The sequence below is a fragment of the Oreochromis niloticus genome, linkage group LG6 (genome assembly GCF_001858045.2).
Source record: "Oreochromis niloticus isolate F11D_XX linkage group LG6, O_niloticus_UMD_NMBU, whole genome shotgun sequence".
Classification (NCBI taxonomy): Eukaryota; Metazoa; Chordata; class Actinopteri; order Cichliformes; family Cichlidae; genus Oreochromis; species Oreochromis niloticus.
This window is the reverse complement of record NC_031971.2, coordinates 22,178,528-22,192,065: the sequence shown is the minus strand read 5'-3', so window position 1 is coordinate 22,192,065 and position 13,538 is coordinate 22,178,528. Positions and strand designations below refer to the sequence as shown.

The window sequence follows — 13,538 nt, the reverse complement described above, 5'->3', positions numbered from 1 at the left end:
TTTGGCTCCATCATCAAGGTCACATAAGCCTGCAAATTTTGATGGTATTTATTATTATTTGTTATTTATTTGTAATAATAGAAGGGAAGAACGATCCTTATCACATTTATAATGGTAAAATACAAAAATAATTGAATAATAGAATATCGATCATCCACATCAACATAATGAATATTACATAAAGATGCAAAAACCCAAGATTAATCCACTCTGTAATATGACCCACGCCCTGAAAAGTTTAATTTGTTTAAATATTGTTTGTTTTTCTGCAAAATGATAGTACTTAAAATGACACTACTTAAAATTACTTGTGCAGTATTTAAATTTAGATACAGTATAATTATTTATTAGTTTCCTATAAAGAAAAAAAACTGACTTATCTTATTTTAGTGTAACTACCTTTAAGTATGTGCATTTAAATATAATTACATTCTAATTTCAAATAAAATATATGGAAATTCCAATAATGCCCTTAGTCACAGGCTGTATTATAAAGTGTAAGTGATCAAGGAACTGACCTCACAGCCCATTGTTCATTCAGTGGGCTAGTTTCAGTCATTGTGTAAATGTGCTGTTTATAAGGTTGGGGAAAAGTCACTTGGATGAGCGACGAAACATTTCTCCCACTGAAAACGCTACGTCCAGATGAGCACAATCAAACTTTTGGGATATAAAGTGTAACCTTTGTAAAATTTGTTAGTTTTGTTTATGATTAATAATGATAATGATTTCCCAGAGCCTGATGATGGTTTCTGTAACAGAAGTTCAAAATCCTTACAAGAGTAAATCAAATTGAAATGCTGATGCTCTGACCAATGAGTAGCCCGCTGTCATATTACAGTAAATGATTACATTATAAAAAGCCCACGCCTGTCTCTGTATGTGGATCTCTTTAAAGAGTGGTGACTGTTTCTGAAGTCTGTAATAAGTCTTGTGCTCAAAGAGTTCCCTTAGTTCCCAAAAATAAAAATAAAAAACTGAGGGAACATAAAGGTTTTAAAAAATGTCCAAATTATTTCAATTTGAGGAAAGTGAGTATTTTATCTGCACTCCAGCTGAAATATTTGTAAAAACACATAAAAGTCTTCTATAACAGTGGGTGTAAAGGAAGATGAAAACCCAAATAGCATTGAAGTTAAGCTGCACACACCAGGAGCAATTCAGTCGTTGCGTATGGCTGTGAAGCTGACAGTTTGATTTCGTGGCCATTATAAAACTCCACCCTTTTGGCCTGGCCTCCTTACCACCACACTGGGAACAACAAACCTTTCAAGTTAAGACTCTGCTTAACCTTTTAATTAACTGATTACCATACAGTGTAAAGGAATATTTCACTACTTGAATGTGTGTTTTGTGTTACACTTGATCCCTCCACTATAACCTTTACAGAAAATGGCATTACAAAGATAGTGGGGGTGTTAGTAATATAAATTGATATCCTAATTTATTTAATCCTTTCAGTAGCATGATAATACTGGGATTTGGTTAGATTTTTTTTTATTGGAAATAAACAGATAAACCAGATAAACCAATGGAACGGCACTGAAGACTATATTTAAACATGCACACCACGTCAGATTTTCTGTGAGCCAACATAACCAACTTCAGTGTAGTTTTTTCACTTTCTATGGTTTCTGCTCACCACTTTGCTGTGAATCTCTCCATGTGTGGACACAGCTTTAGGCTAACTGAAAAGCAACATTCTGCCACTTCACGGCTTGATATCATTGTGTTTTTATTATATCAGGGGTCACAAACTTAAATGAGCTCTGGGGCACTGCTGGCACTATCATCTCATTGGAGGGCCGCTTTAGTGTTCCAGTAGTACAAAAAAACCAACCAAACAAACAAGAAAACACCCACAAATATTTCCAAAAATGTAGTGTTTTCTTTGTTTGTTTTTTAAAATTTCTAATATTGTATAACAAGACTTGTTTGTCTTGTTATTGTATAACAAGACAAACATGAACGCAATTTTTTACCCCCGCATTCTTAACTAACTAAAGCCTTCATTGAACTACCAAATAAACAAATTGGTGCTCTCTTTTTAGCCAGACATGTGGCAGCACTTCTGCTATAACTTTGTTCATATTTAACAACATAAAAATGCAGACATGACTGTACACATTAGTTTTTGACTGCTAGTGAAAATTGTTTTCTTTACACATAACTTTGTTGCTGAACTAACAGAGCCAATTTCTCAACATGTTTGTACTCTCTGCTCATGTTGCCTTCATATTAAATAATTTTTTGCTTTTTAAAGAGCTTATTTTAACATTGCACTCAGCAACAAACAAATCCTCGCTAACAAAAAAAGTAACTTCAAAGGCCAGCTTTATAGTTCTCCATGTCAATATACAAGTAGGGGTGAGTAGGGGTGACGTGGGCTGCAAGTGGCCCCCACACTGCAAGTTTGAGACCCCTGTATTATATCAATATGTATGCTAATATAAATAAATGATTCCAGGCTTTCTCTTCTAAAAGATTAAGGGCAAATGGTAAGAATTCTTGTGATTTAAAAAAAAAATACTGACAGTACAAGTGCTATCATATATATGAAGAAGAAACTGAAAACAGACAAAACTTCAGCCAAGAGAGTGCATCAAATTACACCATCCTCAAAGTTTTTAGTTATTGTTATAACTCTTCTTGGTTTGAATTATTTTACCACCAAAAAGTCATGATCCTGAGATTAATCTTCATGCCAAATCTGAGCTGTCAAGACAGTAAATATTTTGAAAAGCAGTGACAGTGTCAAGGACATCATGAGCCTAAGGGCTGGCACAGTCACTCTATAGTAGCTTAGCTTAAAGCATAGTGCTAATATAAAGCTGTAGAGGACGAGAGTGATAGCTTGATTAGTTTCTTTTGGACTGGTGTCAATATAAAAGACAGTTGGAAAGAAACAGTGTTTAAAAAAAAAAAATGAGACGAGAGCCTCGGCCAAAAAAAAAGGAGGGATCGATGTGTCATCTGCTTAATAAGCAGATTGTGCTGACAAAAATTGTCAACAGACAGACATGAACACCTGCCAAGGTGCTCAGAACTACCTTTGATCCCACTTCAGTTTGTTTCTCCAGGACACGCACACAGAGACTCAAAAACAATACAGCAGCTGGAAATAGTGATTCTACTATTACATACATGCAGCAGCATTATAATTAACTCGCGCATGAAGTGCTGACACATGCACCACAACATCTGAACACGTGCATCTACACTCACGCATGCACACACGAGCACGATGACACATATACTGCACACGCAGGATGTTTGGAAAGAATCTCTCACAAACAGCAGAACCACAGTCGTGCTCCTAGGATTTATTTTTATAGTACCTCTGTACCATATGTACCAGAGTGTGTTTGAACCATGCATCAGTCACATACCTCTCATAGCCCCCCCCCCCACACCGTTGCTGTTACTCCCTGGGCATATGGCCACTGGCGAAGCAGCAGGGTCCATCTGCAGGGATGAGACAGAAAAGTGGCCCTCCACCAGCAGAAAGGCTTCTTTTCTCTCCTTCTCGCCTTCCTCTTCTGCCTCATTTGATTTAGTCCTCCAGGCACAGATGGTGACAAACAAAAGACCCTGCTGTACGAGAATCTTAATGCTGCATCTGAAAGAGTGTGTTGGCGTCTGAAGTATTTGAGTGTTCGTTTGTGTGTCAAATGTGTGTGTGTGTGTGTGCCAAGCGGTAGGAGTACGACATCTTTGTTTGAAAGTGGTTGTTTTGTTAGGGATTGATTTTGTTATATGTGTAGGATAAAAGTGCTTTTCTGGGACTAAAATATACACCCCTCTCTCTTTCACTCAATCCCTCTCTCTCTCTATTTCCCTTTCTCTCTCTCTCTCTCTTCGTCTTACACGTAAACAGACAAATGCAACGTACACGCTGAGTAGGCTACTTGTACTGCGTGTAGCTGCTTATCTCTTGCGGAGTTTGTTGCAAACAGTGCACTTTGAGGAAAACCCAAACTCTGTGAATGCATAAACATGTTGAGTACAGTTGTACCTTTTAGTCTCTGGGGCAGCACATTATGTTGCAAATCTATTTTTGTACCTACTTCTGTACGCGCTGCCTTCACCGATTTTTAGTAGGTATACCATTACCTTTTTTTAATTTTTTTTTTTTTTTACCATCACTGTATATCAACTGATAGGATAGGTAGGCACGCTGCGGTTCTTTGTTTCCATTACTGCAAGACCAAGAGTCTTCAGTTTTGCTGATACACTGTGGGGGAGAATAGACTGAAGAGCCCTGTAGAAGAGCCAATAGAATCGGCTATGAGCTGGACTTTAACAGAGGGTTTATAAGGTTGGTTTTACAAGAATAAAGACTTTGAGGAGGAAAACTAACTGGTGGGTTTTGCCAGTGTACATCTGGTTAACCTCAGCCCCTCTGTTAAAGGGCAATGCACAGCTGATTCCAGGAGCTTTTTTCTTATATGAACCACCCAGGTCTGTTTGCTATGCAGAGGATGTGACAGTTCACAATGTGTCCTGCTCATAGTATTATAGTGTGTTTTTGCTATAGCTGAAAATTTAAGAGACTGATCTGTTTTTACAGCTTAACCCAAGTGTGATGTGAATGTGTGTAGTAAATCTGATGGTTCAAACCATACGTAGCATTAGGATTTATTCTCTGTACTAACGTCTGTACTAAATTTCACAGCCTTGGCTGAGAATGGAGTTTTGAGGGGTAACCATAGGTAGTGCACATACTTTAAAATCAATTACAGCAATATATGGAAGAAATCTGTGCTTTTCCTACCATCTGATAAAATATACGACCAATACACATGAGCTAATGTAGACCCAATTAACAAAACTGCTTCAGGTGAAAAGCCCCAAAATGGATTTATATGGGAAATCCCTGGACTGGCAGCAAAGCTATCAGATAAAGGGCCTTCTCTTCTAACTCTGTATTTCAGTTGGTGTAGAAACAAAGTTGCAGTATCCAAGCAAGTCTTTCTCACGACCTGCTTGTTATTTTTCCCCTCTCTGTTTTTCCACTACTGTGTCTCTATACCGAGCAGCACATCCACACTGAAACACAAACAGACACACTGTTCAGTTTCCAGCGCTTGCCCTCCTTTCCTGAGTCCAACTCGTCTGTTTCCTGCTCTCTCCACTCTGGCATTTTGTCTTCTCTCTGCTCTTTCCATTACACGTTGACACACTGCCTGTCTTGTCTCGGTCTTCAGCGCAGTGCATTTGTGTTTGTGTGCAAATAACCCAGTGCTGTATACAGCCTGTGTCGCTCACAGCTAGTCAGACAGAGACCCATGAAAAATTAAGCGAACGTGTTTGTGTGTGTGCACCAGGGAGAGAGGGATTGGGGGGAAAAAAGATACCTGACTAGAATACCGGCAGAACGACTTCCTGCTGACTGTAGTGTATTTTTGACATCTTTGTCTGCACAATAAACACACATGCACTTGCACACACGCTCACACAGCTCTTCTCTGCTTCAGGCTATCTGTCAAGGTCCCAGTGTCACACTCAGTAATGAGATTATACACATTCAGTGCATGCACACACTCATGTTCAAGTAGCCACAAACAAAGCCAGTTTAACATGTTAATATGAGTCACACGTTTATGTCATCATTCAGGTCATGTTTGGGACTTTGCTTGAACAAACGTTCCGAATTATTTTTACGTCAATCAGTTAAATTGACTAGTTGCTGCACCTCAAAAGGTTTACTCGGGAGCCTTTTACTCTAGATCAGATATCAAAAATGTATGTCAATGGCATTTTGCATCCTTCCTTGGAGGTTTCATGTGCAAAGGCATCTCTAACAGGAAGTAAATATTCACCAACGAGTGCTGTTGTAGTGCCTAGATGTTTGTGTGTCTGTGTGTAACTTTACAGTGGCACGAAAGGTTAATGGATTGTTGCAGAATGGAATTAATTAACTGTCTTCTTACAAGTGACCTTAAGATAATTTCTCTCTGTCCTTCATCTCACTTTCTTTCCATTACACTAGCTAACTTCTTCCTCAGACTTTCCTACCACTAAATTTTACATTAACCTTGTCTTATTATAATCAAATTCCCCCTTCTTTTCTTTCTGTCTTCTTTCCTCTTCCTTTATGTCATCACTAGATCTGCTCATGTTTCTGTTCTCCTTTTTTTAACCGAGGGGTATGAGTGTGTGCAAAAAGATTAAGAAACTAGCAGTGGGTAAATTAAAGACATATCTTATTCAAAGAGTAAAGATACATCTTGAATTAATGTATACTATATAAATGAGGGGTGTCAAGCAAGGCCCAACTGAGCATACTGGATAGCATTGCAGAAGAGGGCTTCACTCTTGACTGGATCTGGCAGTACGATAGAAGGATTGTGTGGCAAGTCATTAAGAATGGATCATGAGAGAATCTTCCAAGCCAGAGGTCTGAATCACCATGAGTTAGGTTTTACAGTCTTATTACTGACAAAGACTGTGCTATACCACACTGAAGGAAGTCTAGAAACTGTGCCTGTGTATTTCTTTGAAAAGTTGTAGCTGCAGTCTCTTCTTTCTTGGACAGAAATCTGGCTGAATGTTGTTGAAATAGCATTTATGTTTCTTTAAAGATCTCAGGCTCTGCATCATTTGTTTTTTAAATGGATGGTTGATAAAGTATGCTTTTAGAATGGATTTTTGCATCTTCACACTAAAGGTCAGGAGACACTAGGTGTCTTTTTTTTAATCTCTACTGGTGAAATAATTACTTTTTTTCTTTACCATTTTCTGCACACACTGGTTTCTAACTCATTTTTTTCCATCTCTAATATAAAGGTCTTTCAGCGACCTTCATATTAAAAAGGAGATTATATAATTAGACCTTTACATTCCTAACTGCTCCAGAAATCTCACCTGGTGCTGAAGTCTGACCAGTTTCCTTATTCCTGTGGACTTTAACATTTAACGTAAAGAGGTTAAAAGAGACAAATCAGTCGATTGGGACATTTAGGCTTTTACTGTGGCTGTATGTTAATGTCAGATTGGAAGTTTCAGAAAGTTCAGGGGATTGTTTTTAACCAAAGGCATATGCTGTTTGACAATGCAACAAGCTTTATTTATTTTTATTCCTTAAGGTTTCTCCTCCTGTTTGATTCTTCAGATGATTTTGTTGTGCCTCTTCTTTCCCTTTTCTGATCTGTGTTCTGACCCAATCCTGTCAGCGAGGTCAAAGTGAACTTTTTCTGTTGCTCCATTACAGCCATCCGTCTTCTGTGACTGATCCCTGACACTCTCTCCTCACAGGCTTGTCCTCTCATCTGTGTCTGACTACTTTGCTGCAATGTTCACCAGTGATGTGCGGGAAGCCAAGCAGGACGAGGTGAAGATGGAGGGTGTAGACCCTGATGCATTGTGGGTCCTGGTGCAATATGCATACACAGGTATATAGTGGTCAATTTCCCTTTCTTTTTAGAAAAACAGGATGATCTTTAAGAAGGAATTATTGTTTTTTTCTTCTCTGTAGTAAATCGTATTTGGCTGTGTGGTTCTCTTCCATGTGCATGCACTTGGAGCAGCAAGACAAACCTACAGCATAGAATAGAACAGACATCAGTGACAGCATGCATGCCATCAATTCAGTTACATACCATAAGAAGGAGGAGCTGGAGTGGAAGTGGCTTGCAAAGTGGCTTGCAGAGGCAAAAGCATCTTAAAGAGATTTGCAAATATGCTGCTGTGCCATTAGCGGATGTGGGTGGGCTTTGAGATCAGCTTTTATCACTTAACTCTATGTTCACTTTACTCTTTACTGATACATGGCCACTTCTTTTTTCATGATTTTGGAATTTTAAAAAAACATTAAATTGTCAACGAATGCACCATCTCTCTATTTATAATTACTGTGGCACTGCAGTACTCTGTTTTTATTTTTGATGATAGATCTTATAACACCCAGTATTCTTAGAATATTTCACTTCCAGTAAATATTCATTATCTCTAGTTCAGTACACACAACCTGTTGTTTAGATGAAGATGATCTGAACACTGTGTGTACATTCTTCATAGTTCAAAGTTCGGTAGTAGTTTTGGCACTGTTGGCAGATTCTGAGTCCTGCAGGAAAAGGTAAACAGCATCTCCATAAAGCCTGTCAGCAGATGGATGCTTGAAGTGCTCTAAAACCTCCTCGTAGAGGGCTGTGGTGCTGTCACATTAGAAAGGCTGCAGACAGTTACTGCAGTCTTCTCAAGACTTCAGTGTGCGGTGCGTCCTGATGCATTGACACTAGCTACAGTCCACTCCTTGTGAAGCTCTCCAAAGTTCTTCAATCGACTTTTCACTCCTCAAACTGTACTCATCCCTGTTGCTTGTGCACCTCTTCCTTCCACACCTTTCCTCTCAGTACTCTGAGTAGCCAGTCTTTTCAGCAATGACCTTCTGTGGCTTATCCTCCCTCCTTTTGGGGGGTGGAAATGATCATCACCTCATCACCATCAAGAAATTGTGCTCCAGCATCAGTATGCAAAATATACATGCAAAATGCAAAAGTAAACCGTGTGGTTAGTCCATTGTATACTCCATTACAGAGAGTATGAAGACATGCTAGGTTTAACAGACCAGGTCCTGAGTGTATGTACAGTACTGTGCAAGATCTAAATTATGCAAACAAGCACCAATATTACTGTGAGCTCAACATCTATTAATGGCTAAGATCTCCAGGAAGTCTTTTCTAGCTGCCTTTACATTTTCTGTGTTAACTAAATATTTAATCATTATTCTGTGTTTAAAAAGATGAACACACGTGATCTTGTTGCAGTACTGCAGATCTCTTAAATAACATTAAGGCTCATTATTTCTATTTTTTATGACGTTTTAAATTCTCTTTCTTCACCATCTTCCTCCTCTGCTCTTCCCTTCATGTCGTCCAGGCCGTCTTGAGTTGAGGGAAGACACCATTGAGTCTCTGTTGTCAGCCTCCTGCCTGCTGCAGTTGTCATCTGTAGTTCAGGCTTGCTGTTCCTTCCTCATGAAGCAGCTCCACCCCTCCAACTGTCTCGGCATCCGCTCCTATGCTGATGCTCAGGGCTGCCATGACCTGCAGCGGGCTGCTCACGCCTACACCATGGTGGGTACAAAGCCAGTTCACATCTTTGTATACCTCCCCTGCTTGTAGAGTCACCACACGAAAATGAATGAAAAGACTGCTTTGGGAAACACAGCGCTGGAAATGATGTAGCAGATCTAGGTAGACTGCAACTCTTTAACAGTTGCATGTAAAAACAATTAAGAGGATTCTTTCACCTTTAACCTCAGTACAGCTTTATTCAGTAAGACTCCAGTCACCCCCAGCCTTCATCTTATTCTTGGTAACAAATTGGCTCCTCATTCACACAGCACCACACATCATTATTGCCACAATGGCTGTTTTTCAGCACAGAGTTGCTATGGTGACGGTGAAATAGCTCCTTCATCGACTTGATTATTCTTTTTCTTTTTCTTGTTCTCTTGTTTTTTCGTGTGTTTTTTTTTTTTTTACATGCCTCATTTCTCATCCAGCGTCACTCTGCGTGTCTGTCTCTGTCGGTAGCACTGTTCCTCTCTTTTTCTCTCCAGTTCTCTGTAAGTGGATTATTGTTAAGGTTTAATCTCGGGTAATTATGTCATAAAGGTGGCTTTCTTTGGGTGTGACTGTCAGTGTCTGTAATTCACTCTCAAACACACGTTCAGACTCACAAAGCTTACAGGATTATTGCAGTCTTTGTGTAAGAGCTAAACAAGAATGACTAAGGCACTGCTTACATTCCTACCTTTTTATTCAGGTCACATTTTAGTCTATGTTGTTTTTTTCTTTTAATTTACAGATGGTAGAAATATGTTGAGAGTTATTTTTTTACATCTAATGAGAAGTAAGCTTTCACAAGATTGTGATCAGCTGTAGCTTGTTGGACTGTTTGACAAAAACACGCAGGGAAATCTGCTATTTAAGGAGCTGCAAATAGACTAAGCAATTAATCAGTTCATTTAGCAAATAACTGTCAGATTAACCGATTACACTCATTAATTTTTGTCACATCATCTCTTCCCATCTTGTGACTCAATAGATCTCATATTTTCTCATCCAGATCCCCTTTTGCAGCTTTTCCTCTCCATTTTTATCTGACCTTTCTCAAGCTGTAATTTCCTCCTCTTTTTTTCTCCCTCCACTTGTATTCTTCAAACCCTTAATCCCTTTTCTCTCTCCTCTCAAATCCTCTCTGCTGTTCTTCTTTTTTCTTTTTTTTTTGCAATGCATTATTCATCTATTCTAACCCCCTCCCCCCACTTCTGTCTTTCTCTTCCAGTCCATCTCATCCATCCTTCAGTTTTACTCTAACCTTCTTTGCACCCCCAGGAGCACTTTCTGGAGGTGGTCGGAGGCCAGGAGTTCCTCCTACTACCAGTGGAGGAGATGGAAAGGCTCCTCACATCTGATGACATTAACGTGCCGGATGAGGAAACCGTGGTTACGTCTTTGCTAACCTGGGTCCGTCATGACGCTTCCACTCGACAACGCCACCTACCCCGGCTGCTGGCTCATGTCAGACTCCCGCTGCTGCAACCACAGGTGAGAGCGTCAAAGAGCTAAAAGTCACCGGTTACCAAGAAAATTAAAATAGTAAGATTTAACAAACAGATGCACAATACAGAGATCCTGGTGAAAATTCAATTAATTATCAGAGTTGCATTAATAAGTAGACCCGGCAGCTCTGAAAGGGAATAAACGTAACATTGCATAAGCTTATCAAAGGCGTAAACATCGGATAATGCTGCTCTGTGTACTTTGAATAGATGTGTAACTGTCTGATCACAAGCGTTTCATAACAAAATTTAGACCTTTTAGATCTCAAAGCAAAAACTAATTGCTCAATGGGTAAACAGGAATTTTAGAGTTAAAAAAATAAGTGGCCTAATAAGTTTTGCTTTCCAACCAAATTTAGACATACACAGACAATTAGACGTGTCTCTTTAAAGGCTAACAACTGGTCAACCAGATTTAGCCATGAACACGACATCTCTCGATGTGCGGCGCTTCATGGGTTTCTTAGAATAAAAATATATTCATTACATTCGCTGTTAGCTAACAAAGAGCAATTTGTTTTTATATTGTGTTTATATTGTGTTGTTGACCATTTCACTCAGCGTGCTGCATTAGTCTTTGCTTTTCAAAGCTAGAACTGCATTAATATTTTATTGATTTTATTTTGGGAGATGTCAAAGATGCTTATGTCCTCATATGTGTAACAGCAAAGTACACGGTAGGAGTGTGCATCTGTCTCCCCCCTGACGGTGTGCTGGCCAAATTTAACTCTTCCTTTTTTTCTCTCCTCTCGGGCCTCTTGGTTATATCCTGTCTCTCTGTCTCACTGTCCTCTTCAGACAGCTGGGGACCATAACCATTACTCTGTCAGGTGTGTCATAGCTCTATGTTCTGTCTAGCTTGTGTGGCAGGTCTGACTTACACTGTAATGCTCAGAAGTTTTTATGCTAAGCAGAACTTCACTTACTGCCCAGGGCTTTGGCTACACGCATAATCAGACACACGCTTTTTAAAACCTTAATTAACTGTGATATCTCTCGTAACTGCAGCTAAATTATCTGTTCTCTTCATCTCCCTTATCAACAATTTCCCTCAGTTCTCCCCCAGGTCTTTCCATTATCTCTGTCGGCATCTATACATCGCCCTGTTTTTGTTCTTCGGCACTTTATAGCACGAACAGCTCAGATATATGGCTTCGCCCTGGTCAGCTGAAATCACAAGTAGCTGTAACATGTAATCAGGGAAGAAGATGGATGGCAGAGGGGTAAAGTAGCAGAGTGGCAACAGAGCAGAGAGACTGAAAGCAAAAGAGGCACAGAGCAAAGGGTTGATTTTTACCTTTAACAGTGTATCATGTGTGACAGCTCCTCCCCCACCGCCACCATGACAAACTGACAAATAAGCCAGCATTCAAGATCCTCACGAGGTGTGAAATGCCAATAGAGTGAAACATAAACCTCACACAGACAACCGATCAATATTCATCAGCCAATTAGTCAGCTCTCTATCTAGGCCACCATGTTAATATTCATCAAGAGGATGTCAATTCACCAGATTAAATGTTTTAATTCCCGATCCCTGTTCCCACTCATACACATTCACATATATATTCTTCATCTAATCTGCTCAGCCTGACGGTGCACACCAAACAGCTGTATGACAGCTTGTACAATATCTGTGACCAGTGGAAATTCAGCGCTTTTAGGCAGGATGACAACCGACAAGCAGGTCTGATGGAGCGTGTTGGCAGCTGAAGCCTACGTGGGTGTCTTCATCTGTTGGGTTTATCTAGGCACAAACTCCGATGGAACACAAGACACTCAACTGCACGACAAAACAAGACAAGAAGGCGCTCTCCGTGTTTGTGGCTCGCAAGGGAAGTCAGCCAAAGTTGAGGAAAAGATTCCTTCACCTGAACTCAGCTCACTTCAACTGATTCCTTCGCTACAGCCCCTTTTATTGTCACATACAGGAATATGCAATTACAAATACACGTGACATTCTTAAGCAGGCATATCTGAACAACATCAGCGTCCGTATTCTGTGTGTGTCAGCCATACTATACATAGACATATGATCTTTCAATGAACCTGTGTATGAGGTATGCAGAAAAGCAGACGTAAGCGTCTCGCTAAATGATAAGAAGAGGAACTTGCAAGAGGTCATGTCTCAGAAGACCATTTAAAGGTGTGAAATCTTGCACCTTAAGAAACAGAACAGTCTAGTTCCTAAAGCTATAATGGAAATTATAACATCAAGGCAGCTTCCTCTCATCTCATGGTACACAAGTGCACATAGAATCTAATCAGACCTAATAAGGATATGAATTTTATCAGCATACAAATGATTATATATTTCTAAGCATAAATGATTAAATGTTTCTAAGCACAAATGATAATATAAAAAATATCACTCTTACATCATCAATGATAGTCACTGTTTAAACTGACACTCATTCTTTTGTTTTGTCTTGAAAGTTGCAGAAAATAGCTGCCTCATGCAGAATACATGTGTTTTAAGTTTAAAGTTCATATTAATAATTGTGGTTAATGTATAAAGCTGACTTTTTAAGTCATCTGATGTGCAGCCACTTGGACACAGTTCACAAGAATTGGTAATCCTTCTACACTATTTGTCAGAATTTAATAAAACTTGCACATGATGATCACTTAATAGGCCTTCACCCAAATTATCCTCATGGTGATAAATTAACATATTCCAGGCACTTTAACGTTTTTATAAGAACTGTTAGTCCTATTCTGACCGTTTGCTAGCCTATTTGACTTCTTTGTTGGGTTTTAATTCGTATTAGTTTGTACAGTGCTGCCAGCAAAGCATAACTTTCTTTCTGTAATTCTTCTCTCTAACATTCACACTCTGACGAATGTGTCGGGAGTGACTCAGGGTTCAGTATCTTGTCCAGTGTACGACTGATTGAACTACTAGCCTTCTGATTGGTAGATGACCTGCTCTATATGCTGAGCCACAACGACCCCCAGCACCTTACTG

At 39.4% G+C, this 13,538-nt stretch overlaps 1 protein-coding gene across 3 annotated transcripts in view; it reads left to right on the top strand.

Annotated features, from left to right (window-relative positions):
- klhl5 (kelch-like family member 5) overlaps positions 1–13,538 on the top strand; it is a 62,645-nt gene that overhangs the window by 35,806 nt on the left and 13,301 nt on the right. For all 3 annotated transcript variants that reach the window (XM_005456860.4, XM_005456859.4, XM_003452173.5), the window contains 3 exons: positions 7,258–7,394; positions 8,881–9,077; positions 10,344–10,556. In XM_005456860.4, the coding sequence (XP_005456917.1) occupies positions 7,258–7,394; positions 8,881–9,077; positions 10,344–10,556 (547 nt within the window). The remainder of the gene's footprint in view (positions 1–7,257; positions 7,395–8,880; positions 9,078–10,343; positions 10,557–13,538) is intronic.